The 14,599-nt window shown below is 24.5% G+C and overlaps 2 protein-coding genes across 3 annotated transcripts; one reads left to right on the top strand and one right to left on the bottom strand.

The window, feature by feature from the left end:
* The first annotated feature begins 1,200 nt into the window (after positions 1–1,200).
* On the top strand, positions 1,201–4,300 carry LOC132920566 (large ribosomal subunit protein eL28). Its single transcript, XM_060983052.1, has 5 exons — positions 1,201–1,361; positions 1,562–1,659; positions 1,743–1,871; positions 3,994–4,107; positions 4,171–4,300. The coding sequence occupies exons 2-5, from the start codon at positions 1,573–1,575 to the stop codon at positions 4,264–4,266; spliced, it is 426 nt and encodes a 141-aa protein (XP_060839035.1). The 5' UTR covers positions 1,201–1,361; positions 1,562–1,572; the 3' UTR covers positions 4,267–4,300.
* LOC132920565 (intraflagellar transport protein 122 homolog) lies at positions 4,263–14,516 on the bottom strand. Of its 2 annotated transcripts, XM_060983051.1 has the most exons (26): positions 14,302–14,516; positions 14,162–14,226; positions 13,814–13,923; positions 13,467–13,587; positions 13,124–13,408; positions 12,984–13,059; positions 12,731–12,922; positions 12,147–12,235; positions 11,799–11,907; positions 11,573–11,716; positions 11,370–11,507; positions 11,147–11,311; positions 10,972–11,091; positions 10,784–10,902; positions 10,561–10,714; positions 8,183–8,344; positions 7,940–8,106; positions 7,387–7,667; positions 7,180–7,324; positions 7,017–7,110; positions 5,685–5,785; positions 5,383–5,491; positions 5,157–5,316; positions 4,803–5,002; positions 4,490–4,654; positions 4,263–4,415 (listed from the first exon to the last, which is right to left on the bottom strand). In XM_060983051.1, the coding sequence occupies exons 2-26, from the start codon at positions 14,218–14,220 to the stop codon at positions 4,338–4,340; spliced, it is 3,543 nt and encodes a 1,180-aa protein (XP_060839034.1). In that variant the 5' UTR covers positions 14,221–14,226; positions 14,302–14,516; the 3' UTR covers positions 4,263–4,337. The 2 variants fall into 2 exon arrangements, with proteins under 2 accessions (XP_060839034.1, XP_060839032.1); XM_060983049.1 differs by having other exon boundaries at positions 14,162–14,516.
* Between the last annotated feature and the right edge of the window lie 83 nt (positions 14,517–14,599).

Below are 14,599 nucleotides of genomic sequence, written 5' to 3' on the forward strand. Positions count from 1 at the left end.
AAAAACGGATACATTTGGGTATTTTGACCGATTACCGTTGAAAAATGCATTACCACTTAGATTTTGTCGGTCTTTGTACATGATGTATATCAATAAACACTAAACATTTGTTTAAATTAAAAACTGTATCTACACTTTTTTACTTATATTTATAATTTTAATTTCATCGTTTTATTTATATTTATCATCATTAAATAATTACTTATAGACTTACGGTAAAAATTTATTTATAATCTTATAAAATAAATTGAATAAAAAAAATCCATATAACAAAAAGACTGCATTTATAAGTTAATAATTTAGTTTTAGATAATAATTAATTTTAGGGCCCCATGAAAAAATTAGACCCGGGCTCTAAAATTCCTAATTTGGGCCCTGAAAGAATGCATTATATTTTCATATCGGCAGTTTGGTACTACGAGTTTAGTGAGTTTACGATTTTTAAAACTGAGTACAAATCACGATTAAACATGTATCTTTAATCGTGGTAAAAATTAATATTAATACTATAATATATATTTAAGTTAAAAAAAAAAAAGAATAGTAGAAGTATTATACATATTACATAATAATAATAATGAAATATATTAAAAATAATTAATAAATTAAATCATTGAATAACCACATCAACACAGAAATGAAAAACAAAATTCAACTTTTAAAATATGCTAATTGTTAATAAAAATATAAAATTACTATTGATCTTTTCAAGGCCGTAACTAAAAGCCCCCCTTTTTTTGATATTTTTAATAGAATAAATTATTCTGTGATTATATCTCATCGCGTTGATCGCGATCACGCACGATTACAGATCAATATAGTTTTAGTCCTTAGAAGATCTTTCTCTAAGATACAATATATTTTAAGACCGTGATCGTGGCTCATTTAGTACAGTGTTTCTTAACCTTTTTGATATCACGGAACACCAAACAATACAATTTTTTGTATGCGAAACCCCTATGAAAATTATATTTAAAAAAGAAGGGTACACAAAACATGGCAATAAATCCTTATTATACTAGTATAATATGCTCCAAACCCTAAGGTAATTTATTATCTTGCCCACCACATTCTATTATCACTTTATCAGGATTTACATTTTTCGATTAAATCCATAGACATATAATATATATATAGATATATTATACGTCTATGATTAAATCAGTTAAATCAGTAGTACCAACAAATATGATTTGACAAACACTGTTATTTTAAGTTTGGGAATAGGTTGTATTGAATGAACATTTTTTTTGAGGTTACTTTTGAGTTGGATTGACATTTGTTATAATTTCACATTTACTTATTATTCATATTAAGTATCGTACTAAAAGTTTGTAATTAACTTCAAATTCGGACAATATGTAAGTAAATTTAAATTCTATTTTACAAATAAGTATAGAATTATTATGTTTCGACACTCATTTGTATAATAAAATGTATTCTCTTGGTGTTATTGTTTTTAATGTAACATTACTGAATCTTTCAGTAGAACCATGTGTCGAGTTGTTTACTTATTTTTAATTTGTGAAAGCTAAACATGTCATTTTATGTTTCCTTTTAGACTCATTCACGATGTCGGCCGATCTCAGCTGGATGATAATCAGGAACAGTAATGCGTTTTTGTCTAAGAAAACTAACATTAAGAAACCATTCAGTAAAGTATGTTGAAATTCAGTTATCTATTTAAATCTAATATATTCTATGATTTTTAAAATATGGCTTAACTTGGAAAATTATTTTAGGAACCAATGAATTTGACAAACTTGGCCTCAAAACGCTACAATGGTCTCGTACATGATAACAGTATTGGTGTGGAATCTGCTCCTAATAACAAAGGTTTCACTGTCATTACTAAAAAGCGCAAGTTGGCAGTGAGTATTCAATGATTATAGATTGTTATGTTAATACTATAGTTGGCGATAATGCCTTATATAGTGGATTCCACCTAATGTGGGCACTAGTTAATATGGCAAAAATTGTCTGGTCCCAATACTAATAAGGTTAAAAAAAACTGCGTAATATGGATACTCAATTCTGTTAATGTGGGCAATTTTTATTTTATCATAGTGTTAGAATATACATGTATATATTTAAAAGCGACTAATTTAATCAGGTTTCGTAGTATCTATAAGATATGTTTATCAAAAGTATTTATAAGCATTACCATTTATACCTTAAAACCTCTTTCTGCATATTAGTACCATAAATGGTATAGATTAGTTTTTCGTAGTTTCTATTGTTGAAAATAAAAGTTGCAATGTTATTGCATATACGGCTAGATTTGACACAAAAATGCAAACAATTTTGATGTAAGGTGCATCAACCTAGCCGTACAGTTGTGAACTTCAGATGAAAAATAAACGACTGAAAATATTATTGTTGTGCAAAGTGAAAAACTATCCACTTAATGTTATTATAACAATAATAATTTGATACTAATGATAATACGATCATAAAAAAAATACTAACTTATAGTACTTTTTATCCAGAATATATTAAAAATAAGTATAGATTTTTTTTTGTTTAATACTTATTGAAATATATCATAAACTAATTTTATGCCTGAACTAACCAACTTAATCAACTTTTAGTGGTAGTTTCACTTGAATATTTTTCGCACCACCCTGGTGTTTGTTTACAATTAGTACATTTTTTTTGGAAAAAAAATAAAAATTCATGTAGATAGGGATTTTGTTGACTTTTTGATATGATAATTTTTTTTTAACTACTTCTGGTTAATTTGAGCAAACAGGGCAGATCCCAACAAGCCCACATTAAGCGGAATCTACTGTATTATCTTAAGTCAATTTGGTATGTAATATATTAATAAGTAATTATTGGTTAATACTTTTAGGTAATTATTGGGAATTCCAAGTTTATTGTAGGAGCAACTAAGTCTTATTATTATGATTATTTAATACCTTAAGATTTTGATTTTTATACATTTATAGAACACAATTTTTATTAAATAATGTTTAGTTATTAATGTTATTTATTTTGATTAAACAAATATTTTAATACATAATACCAACAATTAAGTGATGAATAAAGCTTCACCAACTCTGAGATAAATTGAAGTTAACATTTTTTTAATCTGATAAATTGTTGGTATACTTCATTACATTTTTCTTTTTGTATAACAAATTGGTCATGTTCCCCTTTAACATGGGCCTATGCATTAGAGTAAGTGCCAAACTTTTATTCCTGAAAAACTAAATGACAAATCATAATTTTGATGCAACTTAGAAAATATATACACAATCTTGTTTATAGCTTGGTAAAAAAATGTTTATTCTACTCCTTGTGGGTGGACTAAGCAATATAAGAGTTGCTGGTTACCATCTTACCATGAGAGGAGGAGATAATATACATCTTAGACGTATGAACATGATTTTTTTGTTTTTGCTAGGTGTTTTTTGTATGATTATGTTAAGAATTTGTCAAAACTTTTATTATTCTATCATATCTTTATAGCTGTTTATAAATGTTTATAGTAAAAACACTAACTAAAATTTAATTATTTTTGTTAGTTGATATTTTTAGATATAAATAAGTGATATGTGATACAGGATAAATGGCTCACACTTATCAACTTGTGATAAATGTATAATTGTTATTATTTTTTTATAATTTTAATTAATATTCATTTATTTTAATAGTTGAAGGATTAAAATTGTTCCCAATTGATGAATATAGCTTCACCAACTCTGATATTTTTTTGAAGTGAATAACTGTATAACTGATGGGTATTAAAAATGGTTTTTTTTAAACTCTTAAACTATATTTTATATTTCTATTAAGAAACTATATATAATTTCTTTATCATTGCCTGTATTGTATAGTATATTTGTAAAGGTTTCTGTGAAGTAATTTAAAATGACTAGAGTATCCTAAATTTGAAATGAAATTAAACCCTAATTTTCTATATTACATTAGACTAGATAGTTTTATTTACTATCACAATTTATAATTAGTTCTTTCATTATTTTTTAGAATAAACCAGGAAAGTCTCTGGTTAAAGTTAACTTTACTAGTGGCCCAAGAAGATCATTGTTCAAGTTGCGGAAATATTTGCTTGGAAACAACTACAGAAAAGACCTTATTCAAGTACTAAAAAATCACTGAAGTTAGATAATTAACAATTAAATTTATTTATGATTGATGTTTTAGGCTTCTTTGAGAAGGGCCAGTGCCATTTTGGAATCACAAAAACGAGCTTCGTTGACCCTAAAGAAGTTGGGTAAAAGCAAGAAACCTGATGCTTAATATTTTTAAATATATATATTTTTTTTTGACTTAATCTACAGTTGTATTTTCTTCTTATCCTCATTTTATTACTATCCTGTCTTTGTTCTGCAAAATGGACAATGACCTAATCTTAAGATTTCAACTTCATATTCATCTGAATGAAACATCTGAAAAATATTATCACAAAATAATTATTATGTTATAAATATTTAATATAATATACATATATTTATATACACACCTTAAAACAATTTTGACAGTTTGTCACAGAAAATCCAGGTAACACGTTTCTGTAATATTTAAATTTTAATGGTCTTGGCCATTTACAAACTATAATACTAGTAGTGCTCATTGATTGTAATATAGTTTTGTTAACTTTTATGGGTTGATAAGTATTTTCTTTATTCTAGATAAAAGAAAAGTCAAGCATAATAATAAATAATTATAAATATATATGGTTATACGACATTTAAAAAATAATATAAAATAAGGATGACTTAATGAACTATAAAGATCATAAAAATGATTATCATAGAAGTACTCCACATTTTTACCTCAAAATTCATAAGTTTGTATGTGAATGGATCAACTAAATGATCTTGATTTTCTTCATCTAAAATAAATTTATCCACATTATAAGGTTTTTCTTCAGACTCAATTGGTTTATGTTCATCATAAGAATTTTGTATTAATTTTAATGCCTCATTGTCTGATATGTTATCTTCCAATTGGAATTCGATTAATGGTAAAATTTCTAATAAAAACATAAAATTATTTGTTTTGACATCTGTTACTTATTTAAACTGCTAACTTATTGACTATATTATCACTTAAAGCATTAAAATTTAAAAATCAAGTTTCATAATGAATCAATTTAAGTAAACAATCCATCATACTATAATACAAACCAAATTTTATGTATGAAAATATAAACTTATGGTTGCATGTGATACAAGTTTGAACAACTGGAGAATTATAAGTCAAGCAACGATAACACATTGATAAAAGATCTTCATTGTCATGAAATGGCTTTGCACGAATACTCAATGAAGCTAGATCTACATAGTCCTTGATTAATAAAATAAAATAAATATTTTTTAATTTTTAATTTTTAATTAAAATAAATTACTATACTTGATATTCAGGAGGAATCCTCAGCTGTTGTAATTTTGTCAAAATTTGTCTTGCTAATTTAAATGCTCTCATGGTAAGAGCTTGTTTTGATAATGAATATAAAATTGCACTAAAATGATTAACAGTTAACTAAAATATTTGGTTCATAATCTTTAATTTATGAGTGACCATTTAGTAAATTTAAGTAAAATTTTCCTGAATGGTATGTCTTTAGAATTATTATAGAAGTTTTCAAATATTTAAAGTTTATTACTTGATCAATACATAACTTAATATTGTTTTATTAAAATTAAATAACTTACAATTTTGAAACACCTTTTAGATGTATATTTTTTGTCTCATTCATAAGAAACCGTGATATATTAAATAAAGTTTCTGGTTGATATGACATAAAAGGATCTTCCTGTAAATCAAAAGTGCAGAAAATAACAATGTGTATTGTGTATATTAAAGAAACAAGCAACCAAAAAATTAAAGATCATGATCATATTTATATTATTTTATAATTTAAGTATGTATGCAGGGAGTATTTTAGGTCAAATCTTTTATATTTTTCTTTTGTGTATGCGGCTGGCTGTTTGATACAGTAGTTAGTAGGTATACAGTGTAAACTTGATTTTCTGTGGAACAAACTATGAAGATATAAAAAAATAATGTGAAAAAATTTGAATTGCATGTTAAAAAAATGTGTATTCAAACAAAATACAAAAAAACAATTTGTTACAGATTATTATGTCAAAAATTAAATAGTATAAATATTATATGCCATTATGACATTGTCATATTACATGAATTTTTAAATACAAATAAAACGTATTCTCATTTAATTTCCCTTAAATACTTTATAACATAACAAGATTTAATTAGAATAATTAAAATAGAATTTTTAAACAATATAATTATTGAATTCTTGTTTCAATTTGAATTTAGCAGATTATCCGTGGAAGCCACACCACCCTATTATGTGAATAATCGAGAGTACATTTGTATTTAAATTAATATCAAAGTTTGATATATTTTAAATAACTTGACTATAGGCAGTACTTTGATCTTAACGTGTTTCATGAGAAAACATAGGCATGCACACGGGTCGTACAGATTGTGCTTATGTACAACTCGCGGACCAAAATATTAATGCTGTGCCTTCAAGACAGCCCTGATAATAATATAAAAAATATCCTTAAAGAAAGAAAAAATGTCCCTTTAATGATTTTGCACTACCAGTCAAATATCTTTGTGTACACCTATGAGGGAAATACTACAAAAACATGTGAAATATATATATTATTTTAGTAAAAAAAAAAATGTTTTTTTCATCTAGAAATGGCTCATGGTAGAGAATGATAATAATAATAAATTAATTATTAATATGGGCTATAGCTATTATTATAACTTAGAGTAATAATATAATACCGTAAGTAACATAATTAACAATTAAATATAATTTTCATTTTAAGGAAATTATATACATAATAAATTATTTATAACATTATTACTATTCTGATATATACAAATTTAAAACTTATTTTAATATTAATTTCTATTATTAACGTCTAACACTAATTTTCTGTAAAATGGTATGAATAAAAGTATGAGTACTTAACAATAAATAGGGCTTAATGATTTGTACAAACCATATAACGGTGAATAGCATTGTACGCATAATATATTGAAGCATACTTGTCATATAAATTGTATTGGTTTATCATTTTGTCCGAGTTATCATTACTGAAATAAATAACTTTTTGCTAAGCATAATAATGTCTTTTCATTTAATAAGTAAAGGATAGTATTTACCTATTTGAAGCAATATTTAAATATTGTCTACTTAATAACCAATAATAATGACCAGCATCTTGAAAACGTTGTTCATCAACAGCATTTTCAGTTAACATCTGTAATACTTGAAAGGCACGTTCTGGTCGACCACCTTTAAGAAAAGCTAAAAAAAAAAAAGAAAGAATACAATAGAAATACAAAAATACGAGACTATAAATTAAATACCCTTTTGTGCTTCAACAAATTTATCATTTTCTGCCAACCATTCAGCATAAGGTAAATATACTAGAGGAGCAAACATTGGATTTTTTTCAACTAGGGCAAAAGCTTGATCCCAATTATGAGCTTCTACATGCAAAGATACCATGTCAGGGCCCATATCCTTGCCTAATTTAGAATATATTTCAACAGCACTTTCTGTATCACCTAGTTTACGAAGTTCATCACCAATTCTACTTAGAACTACTTCTTCAGCTTTGTCAGAATGACGTCCAAGTTCTAATAACCTATTAAAATGTAAAATATATTAAATAGTTATTTGTTTTTCCACATAGTTAAATTATATACAAAATCATGAGTTTTCCATATGATTCTTATTATCTATATAAATAGATTAATCAATAATAACTACTATAAATCTTTAAAAATTCAAACTTCACTTTTTTCAGTTCTTTTATTCCCTAAAATGCTAGTAATAAATCTATATTTGAACTAATTTTGAAAAATTAATATTTACTTAATATAGAATAAAATTAATGGACAATAAATACAAAATTACATATGTGTCCAACAATTATGAACCATAATATCAATAGCACGGTCAAATTCTTCAGCTGAAATATATAGTTCTGCTGCTACTTTATGTTCATCAATGCTCATTGCCCATTCTGCACGTTTAATAAGTAGTTCTTTATTTTCACCAGCAGTATTTGATCCAATAAATTCCTAAGAACCAGTTAATTTATTTATTTTGTATTATAAAAATTATTATACAAAAAATAAAAAAATAAATGTATAGTACTTGTGCTAAATCGAACATTCTCAAATCAGTAAACATGGTGAAAGCTTTATGTTCAAAACCCCATACTTGATAAATTCTAGCGGCTTCTTTGAATTTCCCTTCATAGGCAAGTACATCAGCTAGTAGACAGTGCTTATCTTTATCATTGTGTGATCCTTTTTCCTTTTAAATATTTTCAGTTATACTCATATAGATGTCAATATTATAGTTTTTATATATATATATATATAATATTTTAAAAATGTTGTTATAACACTAATTGTGTCTAAACACTATAACTATATTTTTAGATTTAATTATTTGAAGCATAATAATAGTATAAATAATTAAAATTTTTATAAGTCTTATAAGCTGATTATTTGATTACAAATTTAAAAGGTCTCTTCTTTGTCAATTAATCAGTTTTATACAGAAGCTAAAAAATAAAAACTATTAGTTTAAAATTCAATATGCATACAATATTAAAAAAGTATTGCTACTAATGATAAAATCAAAAATGTAGATTGTTGTTTAAAAATCCAAAATGTATAGTTGTAAAACCAACAAACACATTTCAAAAGACTGTATAAAATGATACTGATAAAAAAATAAAATACAATTATACATTAATTAGAATTTATAATAAATAAATATTTAAAAAAAAAGGGTGGGCAAGTGTGTATCACTCTGCTGTATAGTAGAGATAGAGAGTAGGTTACTATAATGGTATCGCGAAAAAATAACCCCAAATGAGATTTTGTAAGATTTTTAATGATAATAATTGTATAATATTCAAAACTAAAATGTATATTCTAATAAATACCGGTATGTGAATATTTTATTTTTTATTTGAATTATGAGCATTTTTAAGTATTTAATATTTTTCATACTCATAACTCACCTAAAAATTAAAATATCGTAAAAAAACAATGAGAAAACACAGATTATGTTATTACCTAAAAGTTTGATAACAGTTCAATTCACTCTAATATCAATATAGGTATTAATATAAACTTTTTTTTACGCATTTTAATTGACATTTAATATTATTAATATCATATATATTTTTCATGGGCGTAGGTAAGCGGAGGGTTTTGGGTGTTCAAACACTCCCCGAAATTATATAAAACAATTGTATTATTTAATACATACAAATAAATTATTCATAATTTTATAATATTAATATAGATATAGACAAAAACCACCTCCGAAAATATTTCCTACCTACGCCCATAACGTTTTTTTATTTATATATTTTGACCGTAATTGAAAAAATTAACTATTTGTTTAAAAAAATTATTATTAATTATTTATTTATATATTATTGATATTTCAAACTAATATACTAAGTAACATGGGCAGATTAGGAAGTCCATATTTTAACAATATAAGTATAAATATAGGACTTATAGATATTAAGATATACCATATCTTGAGAATGTCGCATCCATAATATACCTAGTGTGCTTTTGTTTTGATATTAAAGTGAATTGACCTATCATTAAACTTTTAGGTAAGAACATAATCTGTATTTTCTCGTTGGTTTTTTACGATATTTTAATTTTTAGGTGAGTCGAGTATGAAAAATATTAAATACTTAAAAATGCTCATAATTCACTTAAAAATTAAAATATTCACATACACGTATTTATTAGAATATACATTTTAGTTTTGAATATTATATAATTATTATCATTAAAAATCTTACAAAATCTCATATGGGGTTATTTTTTTGGGGACTAAATTTCCAGGGTTATTTATTAGGCAAATCCACTATAATGGATGTGTTAAATTTGAATGCAATGGCAGGTATCATTGTACATGAAAAACGATTCTGAACGAAGATGATTTGTCAGTCTAAGATATATTATTATCTATATTTAAATTCTATTATATATTGTTATTTTATACGATTTAGTAAAAAATTAAATTTTATGCGCTCATAAAATGCATTTAAATAAAAACAAAACTTAGAAAAATCGATAATTTGAATTGTCTATAAATAGCTTAAAAAAACTCAAAAATATTTTAAAAATTTAATCATAAATAGATAACGATAAAATAAACATTTGTTGAAAATTTCAAGTATTTACAATGATTTGTTTTTAAGTTACAGCAAAATAAAAAAATAGATTTTGTTAAAAACTGGTTATGCATAAAATTTCCCGTTTTTCCTGACACTTATGAAAACTACTCAAAATTTTTGACTTTTGACCCTCCAAAGTACAAACCAGATTCAATTTTCTTTTAAAAGAGGGACTAAAGTCAAAAATTAAAGCACTATTACAACTCAAAAACATGATATCAAACACAAAAAAAAAACAACATACAACATTGTAAAATCAATACATTCATTATTCCGTTCACTGTTCAGAATCTAAAATGTGTTACAAACTTACTTCATATAGTGCGATTAGCTCCAAGTACTTAAATTCTTTTATATTAGCAAAAGCTTTTTTGGCAATTGAGAGTTCAAAATTTTCTAAGGCTTCTCGAGCTAATATTTTCCAATCAGTATCAGTGACATTAAGACAGGCAATTTGATATGCTTTGCTAAAAAATAAATAAATAATACATTAATATAATTTTGATTACACATATTTATAAACAATTTTTACATACTTAAAATATTTTTTTTCTAAACATTGATATAATGGAACTGATAATGCCACTTCAATAACAGATACTATAGAATCATTTAGAGAAAATATTCTAGAGCCCCACATGCCTATTACATGTCCCTAAAATATTGAAGCATTTTATTACATCATATATAAAAGTGGTTTATACTAATTAAATTAATTTATTACTATAATACGTTGTTGATGAGCTGGAAATTCATTAACTTTGATGTTAAATATATGTTTACCCGAAAAACATGCCATATCAGAAAATTTTGAATTCCAAACCACACTTGTAATATCAGACTCCTAAATCACATAACATGTAGTTTTAAGTTACAAAATTATACATTAGATGATTTACTTGAAAAAGAAGCTTTTTTGATTTCATATCAAAAAATGAACACTTGTTTTCATCATCAACAATAGCCGCTTTGTCCATTGATATATTCACATCAAAACAACGAACGCTTTTAGTAACATTAAATAATTGCTGTACTACTAAACTATTAACATGTAACATTAAAACCTATAAATATTATAACTTTAGTATTTAATTGATTTTATAAAACAGAATTAAAAAATACTTGTCCATTATGTAATCCAACTAAAATTTGTTCTTTGCCTGGAGAACCTCCAATAACTTTTAAATATTTCACAACAGAATTCATGGTCCATTCACGTTCGTATATACCAGCTAGTGATAAACATTGAAGTCTTGTTTCCTAAAAATGTAAATTAGAAACAAATTAATATTTTATTTTTCTAAAAAGTGCTTAAATCTCCTTACTTGACACAAAACTAAATTATTTGAACAAACTACTAGTAGATTACAAATAGCATTTTCAGCCATTTTTTCTTTGATCCTGTAATGCATTTCAGATGTTTGATTTACAGATGATTCATATACTACAACTTTAGATGGTAATTGAACCTAAATAAAGTTATTTAAAAATAAAGAATATATACTTCAAAATGTATTGAATGATATTGAAATATAATAAAATTTAACTTACAGCCAATCGATCTTTATAAATTGCAATTTTTTTAACTAAATCTCTGCATTTTATTCGTACTTTTTTGTTAGTAACTAAATCTTGAACAACAACATCTGTCATGTTTTCTCTAATGAATAATAATAAAAAAATTTAATTAATAATAACAAAATGTATATATTTATACAAAAGCATTATCTTGTTAGTAAGTGAAAATCCATAAAATAACGAAATAATCAACAGTGCCATTTATTTGAATAATAATAGGTGATTTCAATTACATCAAAGTAATTAATTTAAGAACTTATGTACCATAACCTTATAAATGTATTTTGTGTAACTGTGAAGTTACAATTGTAACTTTTATACCTGTATGCATATTTTTCTTGATAAAGTCCATGTATTACACTGAACTCGATTTTGTAATAAGCTAATGTTCCATCTTGACAACCTAACGCCTATTAATATAGATAGATATAACTTATATTTAAGTGTCAATACTAAATATAACATAACTACATTTAAGAAGTAACTCAAAGAGAAAAAAATTTGGAAATTGTAAACATTTTTAAATTATTTAAGTAAATATTAATGCAAAGAGGTTGTATGTTTTTAAACATTAATCAATAGAAATCTTTTCAGTCATTGTATTAAAATATTAAATATAAACAATATACATAACATGGATATGAGACACAAATATTGTGTCTTAGACGGATACAAACAAAATTTGTATTTTTAATTTTAAATTGAAAGCCATTTATTCAGTAAATAATTTTGTTAATACAATTTATAAGAAAAATGTTTAAATTTATGAGGTTATAAAAAAATGTTCAAAAATATTTTAGTTATTTGATGAAATCTTAAAAATGCATTACAAATCCTTGTTAATATCATTTCTTATCATAAATAAAAATTTGAATCAAATAAATTGTTTATTTAAAGAAACTTACAAGAAATTTTGAACATGGATGCACAGAAGATGCCCAAATCCAACTGTGTTTATCTTCAAATTCACTCAACTTTATTCCTTCAAAAGAAAATATACCACATTTTCCTTTACAACCACCAATTAATAAATAGGAATCATTGCACATGGTTTTAATTGTTAAAGCTTCTAAGTGTATATTTTTATTCTTTAAAGTCTACAACAATATTTTGGATATTTTTAGTTATTTATCAAGTGAATATTATTTAATTAATTACTTCAGAACCATTTTTATTATAAAATGATAATTTTTGTCCCCAATCAGTAATGCATAAAATTTCATCTTCATTATATCTGTAATATGCATAAATATAATTAACACAAATTTAATGCAAAAATTATTAATTTCAATAAGTACCTAGATGATAACCATGTAATTGCCCAAACCGATTGTCCATCAGATAGCTCAATATTTGCAACTTCTTCTCCACTTCGATTACGTAAGGAAATACATCCATTATCATATCCAAGGGCTAATGATTGACCATCTGTTGACCAGGCACATGTATTTATTTTAAACAAGATTTTAAATTTTTGAACTGATTTTTGTTCTAAGGAATATAAACCAAATTCCATAGAACTGCAACTCGCTAAGTGATGAGTAATTGAATTAAAATCCATACACTGGACTGTGTCATTGTGGCTGAATAAAAATATATAAAAATTCAGTAACCATTATGAAAATAATTTTTACTGATTACTTGTATTTTCCCACTGGTTCAAATTTAGATGACCAGAGAATAACTGTTTTATCTGCTGAGCCCGAAGCAAATAGTTTACCATTTTTAGCATTTGTTAAACAAATAACGTTTTCTTTATGTCCTAAAAGTAAAAATATTTGTGTTATGATAAATAATACATTTTAGTTTTGTAGTATAGCTATAATTACTTAGTCTATAATTTTAAATTTTGCTAACTACATATTGATAAAAAAAAATATAATCATGGTACTAAAACAAAAAGTATAAAATTAAATGTAGAAAAATTATTACACAACATATTATAAAATTATGATACAATATACAATGCCTAAGTGATACACATTTACCTTTTAAAGTATGTAGAAGATGTCCATCAATAGATCGGTAAATAAGAACATCATGACCTGCTGTTGCAAGTAATTGGGAACCATCAACACTGAAGCAAATACTGTAAATACTATATATATAAAAAAAAATCATTAGCAGTATTTTGTTTGGTACTCATTTAAAATCTATAATATTTTATATATAAAAATATAGACTTAAAGCTATAAATTATAATTTATAAAGAATTGTTTTATACTTGTTATTTAAACAATAATTAAAAGCACCAAATCAAAGTTAACTTTCAATTATAATAACAAATTAATTATCTACTAATTTTTATGTTAATATAGGAAGAATAAAAATAATACCATTGTTGAATTTTATCTTTATCTTGTATTTTATGAAGCCAAATGGGAATACAATGCATCCTTAACTACCAACAAATTGTATAACTGTTAATAACTAATGTGAGTAACAAAACTAATTCGATAAAAGAAACAACACAAACTTATAAGTGTACCACATATATATATTATTTATATAAATTAATGACAAAAATGAATTCTAACACATCGCAACTGTATGTTTACTGTTTAATAACTGAATTTAGAAGATAAACTTAAAATTAAAAATTTGAAAAGCTGTTGGTATTTAAAAATACTAAATTTCGAGATTCAGAGATTGAATAATAATTATTGAAGATTATTGAATACAAATTGCAAATTTAAAATTTTGAATCATTTAATTTATCTACAACCATATAGAAAACCAGGTTATTGGGTATCGACCGCCGTAGATACAAGATA

This window comes from Rhopalosiphum padi, chromosome 2 (assembly GCF_020882245.1).
Source record: "Rhopalosiphum padi isolate XX-2018 chromosome 2, ASM2088224v1, whole genome shotgun sequence".
NCBI lineage: Eukaryota > Metazoa > Arthropoda > Insecta > Hemiptera > Aphididae > Rhopalosiphum > Rhopalosiphum padi.

Coding starts and splice junctions, on each gene's coding strand:
- LOC132920566 (XM_060983052.1), top strand. CDS start 1,573: ATGTCGGCCGATCTCAGCTGGATGATAATCAGGAACAGTAATGCGTTT. Junction 1,872..3,993: donor CTAAAAAGCGCAAGTTGGCA/GTGAGTATTCAA, acceptor ATTATTTTTTAG/AATAAACCAGGAAAGTCTCT. Junction 4,108..4,170: donor ACAGAAAAGACCTTATTCAA/GTACTAAAAAAT, acceptor TTGATGTTTTAG/GCTTCTTTGAGAAGGGCCAG.
- LOC132920565 (XM_060983051.1), bottom strand. CDS start 14,220: ATGCATTGTATTCCCATTTGGCTTCATAAAATACAAGATAAAGATAAA. Junction 13,060..13,123: donor ATTACATGGTTATCATCTAG/GTACTTATTGAA, acceptor TGCATATTACAG/ATATAATGAAGATGAAATTT. Junction 10,715..10,783: donor TTAGAAAAAAAATATTTTAA/GTATGTAAAAAT, acceptor TTTATTTTTTAG/CAAAGCATATCAAATTGCCT.